The sequence below is a fragment of the Anarrhichthys ocellatus genome, unplaced genomic scaffold (assembly GCF_004355925.1).
Source record: "Anarrhichthys ocellatus isolate YVR2014 unplaced genomic scaffold, GSC_Weel_1.0 scaffold1472, whole genome shotgun sequence".
NCBI classification, from domain to species: domain Eukaryota; kingdom Metazoa; phylum Chordata; class Actinopteri; order Perciformes; family Anarhichadidae; genus Anarrhichthys; species Anarrhichthys ocellatus.
Genome location: NW_022281446.1, coordinates 1 through 10655, shown reverse-complemented (window position 1 = coordinate 10655; position 10655 = coordinate 1). Strand labels below are relative to the sequence as shown.

The 10655-nt window shown below is 41.6% G+C and overlaps 1 protein-coding gene across 2 annotated transcripts; it reads left to right on the top strand.

The window, feature by feature from the left end:
• The first annotated feature begins 442 nt into the window (after nucleotides 1–442).
• Nucleotides 443–10637, top strand: LOC116377627 (ryanodine receptor 2-like). Of its 2 annotated transcripts, none has more exons than XM_031839298.1 (10): nucleotides 443–685; nucleotides 2473–2576; nucleotides 6027–6162; nucleotides 6328–6514; nucleotides 6793–6901; nucleotides 6975–7095; nucleotides 7279–7448; nucleotides 8277–8497; nucleotides 9693–9783; nucleotides 10054–10637. In XM_031839298.1, exons 1-10 carry the CDS (start codon nucleotides 529–531, stop codon nucleotides 10204–10206), a joined length of 1449 nt encoding a protein of 482 aa, XP_031695158.1. In that variant the 5' UTR covers nucleotides 443–528; the 3' UTR covers nucleotides 10207–10637. The 2 variants fall into 2 exon arrangements, with proteins under 2 accessions (XP_031695158.1, XP_031695157.1); XM_031839297.1 differs by having other exon boundaries at nucleotides 444–685; nucleotides 6790–6901; nucleotides 10054–10635.
• The last annotated feature ends 18 nt before the right edge of the window (nucleotides 10638–10655 follow it).

The window sequence follows — 10655 nt, the reverse complement described above, 5'->3', positions numbered from 1 at the left end:
ACTCTGATCTCTCTGGCAATCTTTCTCATTTGGAGATTGTCCTATGTTTTATCATTTACAGCTTACATAACTATTGTCCTGCTCTGTCATGTCTTTCCTCGTCTCTCCCTCTTGTGTCACGGTGTGTGTAAATGTCACTCGAATCAGGAAACTTATCAGAATACCCATATTTGATTGGCTGAGCTGCATCACGTATATCTCTAAATCATGTGTGTGCGGCTTTTATTTTAAAATGGGGGGGGTCCTCTAAAAGTCTCTAAGACCTGAATGACTGTATGAGAGAGAGACACACACAGAGAGAGAGAGAGAGAGAGAGGAGTGCGTGTCCGTGAGTCTGTGTTTATCAACATCACTAATTAGCTTAATCAGAAACACCTGTGTCCTTGCAGCCTTTTCATGGAGATTAAACAGAGAAACACCTCTCAAACAAATCCTCAAAACTCCCATAACCATCATATCAAACATCAAAAATGCTTAACAGCATTCCAACAATGAGAAGACAATATCGCTGCATGGCATTTGTCTGACATGAAGCATGTGTTTTCTTTGCAGGAAATCACCTTCCCTAAGATGGTGGCCAACTGTTGTCGTTTTCTCTGTTACTTCTGCCGAATCAGCCGCCAGAACCAGAAAGCCATGTTTGACCATCTCAGCTACCTGCTGGAGAACAGCAGTGTTGGGCTTGGTGAGTATGTGTGTGATATATACTGTATCTGTTGGTTAGTTCTCCACTGAGAAGTCCCCGCCCATCTTTGAAATGGGTTCGTTAAGTTCACTGTATACAGTTTACATCCACAAGTGGTTAACCACTTGAGCCACAACATAAATGCAGATTGCCTGGATGATTGGGTGCTGTGGATTAATGGAAGCTTGAACATTTATGGGAGTTATGTGAGTACTGTTGTGTGACTGAAGAGAAACATTGAAACAGAAATCATATGTTGAGAATGATGGTCCCATGAACTGTGTCTGAAATCGCACTCTGACCTTGCACACTCATTCATTATCTTAAATAATTGACACTCAATGGTTAACTCAATAACAAGCAATATACAGTATTGAGATTTTGGACTCTTATGAATCATAATTATTTTGGTCATTGCTGACAGCTGTACAGTCATTTTAAAATCTATAAAATGCAGTGCAGTGTCCATGTCATGGACAATACTTACCTTCTTACTTACAGTCATTACACTGAGGACTTTTGAAGGGGTAGATCAGATAGTGGTACTTCAGAATTCGGAATTAAAATGGGTTCTACATAATACCCTTCGAATGTAAAAGGGTTCTAGATGAACCCCTTGGGATATGAAATGGTTTTCAATAGAACCCTCTGGATGGGTTCTAGATGAAACCCTTGCAATTTAAAAGGGTTCTTGGTAGAATCCTCGGGTTTCTTGTTGACACCCTTAAAAGGTTGAAAGGTAGAGCCTCCAGAGAGGGCTCTTGGTGGAACCAATATACCATAGAAGGGTTCACTGTAGAACCTCTCATAAGAGGTTCTGGCTGGAACCTTTCACATATGGTTCTAGGTAAAACCCTTTCTGTTGGGTTCTAGGTAGAACCCTCTGAAAGGATTCCAGGTGAAACCTTTATAAGATGTTCTATCATTAATCAAAAAGGGTTCTCCTCTGGGTACAAGCTGGAAACCCCTGTGGTTCCTTTAAGAGTGTACATAGTGAATAGAGAGTGAACACAGCAGATGGAGTCTGCTCAGTTGTAACCATGCAGCCAAAATACCAAACTTCAATACTTTGTGAACATTTTCACTTCATATTGATATTAATATATATATGTTTTATACATATAAAAAATTATAATTATATGATTCACTTCAAATTGATTTGTCACCTACACCATCACACCAGTGCAATGTGTAGTGAAAAGTGTTGCTGTCCCCAAAATAGAAGGTAAAGAAATGTATAAAAAAGTGAAGCCCACTCTGATACAGCGGTGCTTATAATCCACAACACATTGTTAGTCGTGCAGTGAACTTGGCAGGAAAAAACACAAGACTTTGACCAAGCAGATCATGTGAAGTGTATGTGAAGTGCCAGTATGGATACTGGATACAAGAAGATGAAAGCCAGCAGTCATATGTTTGACGATGGAGATCCTCTGCTCGCTCCTTCCTAACTGCTTTCACCACTGTTGTTGCTTACAACCCGTGAGTTGTTTTCCACTAGCATGTTCCTGTGTGTGGAGAAGCTGTGTGCTGTTCTCTGACAAGGTTTTGGGTACTTTTTGAAACCTTTTTTTTTACAGCTTCTTCCCTTATTAGTCACAGAGAGCGTTGGCTGTCTGAATAGTGCTGTGTATCTGACAGTGCTGTATCCAGGAACAGAGCCTCTGTCGTCTTATTAGTGATAGACTCCCTATTCTCTTAAGTGTATTTATATTTATTATATCTTTTCCTCCCCTCCCCTCCTCTTCCCTCCCCTCCCCTCTCCTTATCTTCTCTCCTCTCCTCAGCATCTCCTTCCATGCGAGGATCTACTCCTCTGGATGTGGCTGCAGCATCCGTCATGGATAATAATGAGTTGGCCCTGGCTTTAAGAGAGCCAGACCTGGAGAAGGTGAGGTTCACAAACATTTACACACACACACACAAGGTATGTCAAAATATTTCAGCAATTTAGTGGTTGTTTCATTTGAAGTATGCATGAGCTGAGCCTTTGCCAGGCTCCTATTTAAGGATTTAGTTTTTTTTAACAGATAGACCTCAGAGAGTCCTCACAAACGACACTTTATCAGTTAGACAGCAGCACAGGCTCACCACAAGGGTGCATTCTCGTCCCCCTTATTCTCTACAGCAGTGGTCTTCAAAGTTTTTCAGGCCAAGGACCCCCAAACTGATAGAGAGATGGAGCAGGGACCCCCGACTATATATATTGTATAAAATTGTGTTTTATATTAAATTGGCCTAGTACCATGTATAAACATACCTCTTTATTGTGCATTCAATACTAAGCTATTCAAATAATACACAGGTTCATATATTCATGTTTTTATTTTAAACATGTGCAAGGTACAGTGAGTAGGGTGGCCGTGCCACTGCCATTTATAAACATACCTTGTCAGCTGATACCAATGCCAATATCAACATTGTCTGTTAATTGCATGATAATCATGCATACAAGATATTCAAATTAACGTTTTCATTTTAAACATAAATGTGGAAACAAAAATGAGTGATGGCCTATTAGTAGGGATGGGTATCGTTTGGGTTTTTTCCGATACCGGTGCTAAAACGATACTTTTAAAATGATCCCGGTGCCTAAGCGGTGCTTGAACCGATACTTTTTTCTTCAAATTGAACAATATACTAACTGTTTAAAGTATACCATGACTATAAATAAATACAAAACACACTCTGTACACACACTACAGCTTCAAACTTCAGCAATTCTTTTGCAGAAATATGAGCATATTTTCCTTCTCTGGCAAAATACGACACGTTTCATGACTTGTTTTATTTTACCAGTTGGTGGCGGTAATGCACCAATTCGTCATTTGCCAACCGCCACTACACCTCAAAGAAGAAGAAGAAGAAGAAGAAGAAGCTTTCGCGTGCCTGTGGATGTTGTGCTTATGAGCGCCAGCGCTAAGTACCCCGTTGTAATAATACTATGAGTGAGGAACGGAGGACCGAGTCTGCCAGGACGGAGTCAGCAGAGTAGTGTAAAAAAAGAATTTCAATCGGCTCAGGCACCGAAAGGAAGCACCGAAATCTGCGTTGCGTTTCGGTCCGGTAGATACCATATTGGCACCGCTTTTCGGTACCCAACCCTACCTATTAGTGCCACTGCCATGCATAAACATACCTGTCATCTTGCATATAATACTGAACTATTGCAATAATGGACACATTCATGTTTAGAGAAAAAAAAATGTAATTATTATTATTTTTTATAAATTGTCTAATCAACCAAATATTTCGCGGACCCCCTGTTGAAGACCTCTGCTCTGCAGTAATGCCTGTAAGAGCATCCATTCTTAACGTCACCTTATTAAATTCGCTGACAACGCGGTCCTCCTGTCACTTCTTAAACATCACCAAGACCAGGGAGATGGTTCTTGATCTCAGAAGGAAGCCTCTTAGGACATAGACAGCGAGGAGGTGGATGTTGTGGACCAGTATAAATATCTTGCTAACATCTTTTATAACAACCTTGAATTTTTTAGCAAAAACACATCAGCTATAATGCCACACCAATATTAATACTTCCCCCAAAAATCCATCCTTCAGGACCATCTACAGTTCCTTCATTGAGAGATTCTGTGTTTCATCGGCTGGTTCCCATCCCTTACTGTCAAAAACAGAAAGCGTAGTGAACACTTTCTCATAAATCCCTGGAGTGCCCCTCCCAAGCTTAGCCTCATTCTATGAGCAGCAAAGGCCCGTGATGTCATGGGGGAAAGTATTCATGTCCTCCACCCCCAGTTCCAGATACATTCACCTGGTAAACAAGGACCTGCAAGACAATTCTGTCCTCTATCGGGAGCTTAGCACATACAAAAACAAACATGAAATACCTAAATGCCTTCGAGCTTTATGGACTATTTACATATTCACTTATTCTTATCGTTATTGTATGATGACTTTTATCTATTTCATATTTGTTTTTTTTAGCAACTACACCATCAGTGCAACATAGTCTTAATGTCGACATAGCTCCGGTGCTTGTTAATGTCTGTCTGTGTTCATGGCTGTTTCTTGTCTATTTGCACTTGCCCAAACTCAGATTGCCTTTGTGGATAAATAAAGTTGAGTTGAGTTTAATTTAATTGAATGCAAAATACAGAATTGTATGAGGAATACGGGCTGCAGATGATTTATCTGGGCATCATCTCAGCCCTCACCTCACTCAGACCAAAAACAGATGGTGTGTTTTTGTGAACCTCACCAGGCATACCAGACCACAACACAGTGAAAACATCGATCGATCTATCCATGCATCCATCTATCCATCATCCATCCATCCATCCATCTATACATCCATTTATACATCCATCCATCTATCCATCCATCCATCCATTTATACATCCATCCATCTATCCATCCATCCATCTATCCATCATCCATCCATCCATCCATGCATCCATCCATCCATCTATCCATGCATCCATCCATTTATACATCCATCCATCTATCCATCCATCCATCTATCCATTCATCCATCTATCCATCCATCCATCTATCCATACATCCATCTATCCATCCACCTATCCATCCCTCCATCTATCCATGCATCCATTTATACATCCATCCATCTATCTATCCATCCCTCCCTCCCTTATTATTTGCGTTTAGGTGCTCTGTGTGTTCTTTTCAATAGGGGTATATAGTTTTACTTATATATAATATACTTAAATAATGGCCACTTAGAGTAACTTATCTTATTGATTCATATCATATATATGCATTATAACAGCAATTGCGATGGGTTCTAAATATAGTATAATGTATTACAACTATGGGAAATATAATGATGGAATTAGCAAGCAGGCTAGCTAACTAGTCTGCCGCTATATTTGTAAAATGTACCAAATGAATGTGTCATCATTCTTCATCCACTTACCATTGTCACAGCGTAGGAAAGCACATTGCTATAGCCAGATGATGTGTAACCAATGTAGCATAAAAGCATGGTGGACTTAGTAATCAAGCTAAGTAGCCCAGTCCATCTATAGTATATAAAGTCTACATTCTTGTCACAGCGTAGGATGGCACATCGTTATCACCAGATCAGCTGCCAATCACAGCACAGTAGTGCTAGCCAATCACAGCACGGTGGGACACTCTTGGGGAAAAAAATAACGCTGCTTGACCTTATGAAATTATAAAATAAAATGCTTTATAATGTGTTATGCTTATTGTTATAAAGCATGGAGAACATTTATGAGTGCTTATAACTATGATTATACAGTGTTATAATGAGCATTATAAGTATGTTTATGATGCATCATAGACATGGTCATCAAAGGAAGTGTTACTAAACTTGCCCCTTTGTCTGCCCGTGCAGGTGGTGCAGTACCTGGCTGGCTGTGGGCTGCAGAGCTGTGTGATGCTGGTGCGTAATGGATACCCGGACATTGGCTGGAACCCTGTGGAGGGGGAGCGCTACCTCGACTTCCTGCGCTTTGCTGTCTTCTGTAATGGTGAATTCACAAATCCCTTTTCTCACATTCGACTACATTGGTAGTCAAATCTGTTCTTCTTACACAAAAGCTGTTGTCCCTCTTTATCAATGTATGCATGTGTACGTAGTATGTGTTCGCCACGCAGTTTGTTTGTCATGAACACCTCTGCTGTTCTGTGGCCAGGTGAAAGTGTGGAGGAGAATGCCAATGTCGTGGTGAGGCTTCTGATCCGCCGACCGGAATGTTTTGGCCCGGCCCTTCGCGGTGAAGGTGGCGATGGGTTGTTGGCGGCGATGGAGGAAGCCATTAGGATCTCTCAGGATCTCTCCAGAGATGGTCCCTCTCCAACGTCTGAGAGCAGCAAAACACTGTAAGACAACATCGTCACTTCTTGTTTTATGTTTACACGACTAGAAATCTTTTACAGTTCAATAGATCAGTGTTTTTGTAAATGTCCCGATATATATGTTTCAACCCAAACACGGGTATTGTCCATCCCAGATCTGTGTTTTTATATTCACTGAATAGAGGGAAACCCTGTGTTTCATTTGTTGCTTGAGTGATGAATTATGGGAAAGCAACCTGACCTGTTTAAGATGTGAGTAGTCTGGACTATTTAGTAGCATCATGTTTTTGTGTGTGTAGCAGTGACATGCTGGAAGAAGACGAAGATGATACCATCCACATGGGGAACGCCATCATGACCTTCTATGCTGCTCTCATTGACCTGCTGGGCCGCTGTGCTCCAGAGATGCATGTGTGTGACCACACACACACACACACACAGACTCATATCGATACCCACACTAACCTAACCCATTTTGTTTCAGTTAATCCATGCTGGTAAAGGTGAAGCGATCCGTATCAGAGCAATTCTGAGGTCCCTGATTCCTATTGAAGACCTGGTGGGAGTTATCAGCATTCCATTCTCCATGCCCAACCTGGCTAAAGGTAAGCAGACCCTCCAGCACCCAGCCTATCTTACATACATAACAGTATTCCTGAAGTTCAACAGGTCCAGTATGAGATCAATGATAAACATGAGCAAATAAAAGCATTGACTTAGTTGATGGTTAAGTCTTGACTTCTTGTTTGTTTTGTGTGTGTGTTATGTGTTTGCCTCTGCATGTACAGACGGGTTGGTGGTGGAGCCGGACATGTCGGCTGGATTCTGTCCGGACCATAAAGCAGCCATGGTCCTGTTCCTGGACAGGGTCTACGGTATAGAAGACCAAACCTTCCTGCTGCACCTGCTGGAAGTCGGCTTCTTACCGGACCTGAGAGCCGCTGCCTCTCTGGACACTGTAAGTGTGTGTATGTGTGAAACTTTCTTTGTTGCCCTTTGATATTTCCTTAAAATTGAACTAATTAAATTCTGTAGTTCCTCTCAGCTCTGTGGAGCTTTTTAGTCTATACATGATCATTGTTTTGGTTTAACAGCCTGTAATTTGACTCTGTTGGTTGAGTCCCGCTTCTGTCATCCACATTGTTTCCAGCAGCAGCAGCAGGCTTCTGTGTTAATGCTCAGCATCAAACAGCAGACATTATTTTCATAAACACAAATATTCTCAAATGAATCTCATATATTTTGAATGAGCAGAAGGTTTTGAACATGAACACATAGGATTTATCAAAGTCCACTGGTTTATGAATTACTTAAACTGAATTCATGTACTGTTCAGGTGAACAGGTGCCACGTGCACATTTAAAGACGGAACTTCCACAAACTAAAGACAATTCATAACTTTGAATCGAAGAAGTTGATGTACAGCAGATCAAATATTTGTTACAATACAGAATGTCTGAGAGCCTTCATAACTTATACTCTGGCTTTCACCATAAATTGATGCAGAAGAATTCAACAGAATGCAGAAAATGAAGTGTTTAACTCCCTCCAATGCACCACTGGAGTAAACGTCAAATGTATTGCAATGTTATTATAACAATCATTTCGGGTGGTATTCTCTTGGGAAGAGTCTTTCTCAGCCACAAACACACATTACGCCTCTTTAATCCCACTGCCCTTCGAATGCACATTTTCCTCAGACCAAACCTGATCGCTCACTCAAATCGTCCTTTTTTCTCTGTCTTTTCTCTCGTCTTCTCTCGTCTTCGCTCTGTGTTCGTGTCAGGTTGCCCTCAGTGCCACAGACATGGCCCTTGCCCTCAACAGGTATCTGTGTACTGCTGTGTTGCCTCTCCTGACTAAATGTGCTCCACTGTTTGCGGGGACGGAGCCCTTTGCCTCGCTGATCGACTCCCTCCTCCACACGGTCTACCGCCTGTCCAAAGGCTGCTGCCTCACCAAGGCCCAGAGGGACGCCATAGAGGAGTGTCTGCTGGCTGTTTGTGGGTAAGACTGGTATTATGTGGGAGAGAGATGCAAAACAGATGCGCAAGTGTGCGAGTCATTAGAATTGATCATTGATGTTAAAACATGTGGAAGGGGTTGTCAGGAGAGCAATGTAAGATTCTGACAAGTGTTGTGAACTAATAATAATACTTAGTATGGTACAAATAATCATTCATTTAAGCTACTACGAGGAACTTTTCATTGGTTATAAAACAGTCTCAATGTAATGCCTCTATAAGATTAAAACATGCAGGTTCACCCGAAACGCCTCCAGCTCAGCCTCCAGCTCAGCCTCCAGCAGCGACCAGCCAAACGCGGACAGACTCAGAGCTGACTTCCCTGCTGTCTTCGACCTTCAGCCAGAGCTCCAGTGGAAGGAGGAGAGCTCCACTGGGAGCCAACACCAACGCCACGCTGCTGGAGGTCCAGGCTGTGTTGCTGGGCCCGCTGGAGGAAAGGGCGGCACTGGAGAACCAGAACCAGGACTACGCATATCTTTAGTGTATTCATTTTAATATTCTCTGTAATTTTGTAAGATTGTAATATTATATAGGTGGAGGCTTCAAATAAGCCCAGTTGGCATTTTGCCTGTTCCTGCACTGTGATATCCATTTATCTTTGTTATGTCTGTTTATTTTTATTTTATTGTTTGAATTGTGCAAAATAGATAAACTAAACTAAACTAAACTACGCAGAGCAGACTGTCCCCTGCTGTAGTAGAATGAGGTTTTCTAAAGGGACTCTGGTGCTCAGAAACACTACCACTTCTGTCCTCAGGGACCGCCAGAATCAACACTAAATGAAAGTTCCTCATAGCAGCTTTAAGCTTTACTTTAGAACTCACACCAATAAACTTCAGCCACACTGTAATATTATGAGTTTAGTCATTTGAACTATGATGTGAGCATCATCACCTCCTCTTATCATTTCAGGTCTGCTTCACTCTTAACAGCTCTGGCTTCAACCTGACTATTGCTACTAATCACTATATTCTCATTTATTTGATTCCCCAACTCGTTCATTATTCATTTTTGTAGATGCATCTTTGTGAAGCACTTGCTTTTTGTGTTTTATTATAATGTCATTGTTGGTCATTTGTTTTTCTAGTTTATTTTAGTTTAAAGATCTGAATTGTACTGTTTCTGTGTGGTAGTGTAAATAACCAACTAATGTACATCATCTTAATAATGTGCAGTAAGCTGAGGCCTTCAATGATGCAGCATCTGCTGAGGAGGCTGGTGTTCGACGTCCCTCTGCTGAATGAACACACCAAGATGCCTCTGAAGGTGAGCAACTTGAATCTCCCTCAATTCTAAAGTGCTTTTCAAATGAATCTTCAGGGCTTTTACTTTAGCTCATACAGTTGTCAACAACACAATTCTTTCCTTACAAGTGCACTTCCTTTGCATCAGCATCTCTGATTTCAGTGTCCTGAAAATATGATCAAGGACAAGCGATCTTGCACTGTGAACTTGTGCCAACGGCTGCACTATTTCATTGAAAATTGTTCTTATAGCCAGCAGATGGTTGATGAATGTCCTCTTGACTTTACCCAGCTGTTGACCAATCACTATGAGCGCTGTTGGAAGTATTACTGCCTGGCTGGAGGCTGGGGCAGCTTCGGAGCTACATCAGATGAAGAGCTTCACCTCTCCAGGAAACTGTTCTGGGGAATATTTGACGCTCTGTCACGCAAGGTAAGGCTCTAGTTTAGGCCTATTTGTTAAATAAGAACATTAATGGAAAATTAAATGAATTGGACGATATGTCAAAAAAGTTAAGGTGTAAGGGGTACTTCTGATTTGTGTTGCACTCACATGGGACAGATTTATGAAAGAAGTAGAACAGTGCACTCAATAGACTGCATGTCTCCGCCAAGTTGTATTGAATGAATACAAACCACAATTGGCCCACGAGCATATCTGAAGCACTTTTCCACTCACACGTCTCACACAACAGTCAGTGAAACATGTTTTTCAAAAAGTATGAAGCACTGCAACCTTGAAAGGTATTTGGGCATACAGTCATAAATGAGCACAAAAACTATTAGGCTGATGGGTCCAGTAGTATTTGAGATTAGCTGAGGACAGACGGGATGCGCGCGCACGCACACGCACACACACACACACACACACACACACACACACACACACACACA

Bases quoted from the DNA above. Each gene is read 5' to 3' on its own strand.
- LOC116377627 (XM_031839297.1), top strand. From the start codon at position 529: ATGAAGCATGTGTTTTCTTTGCAGGAAATCACCTTCCCTAAGATGGTG. The intron at 2,577-6,026 runs GTGAGGTTCACA...CTGCCCGTGCAG, and splicing joins GAGAGCCAGACCTGGAGAAG to GTGGTGCAGTACCTGGCTGG. The intron at 8,498-9,692 runs GTAAGACTGGTA...AATAATGTGCAG, and splicing joins TGTCTGCTGGCTGTTTGTGG to TAAGCTGAGGCCTTCAATGA.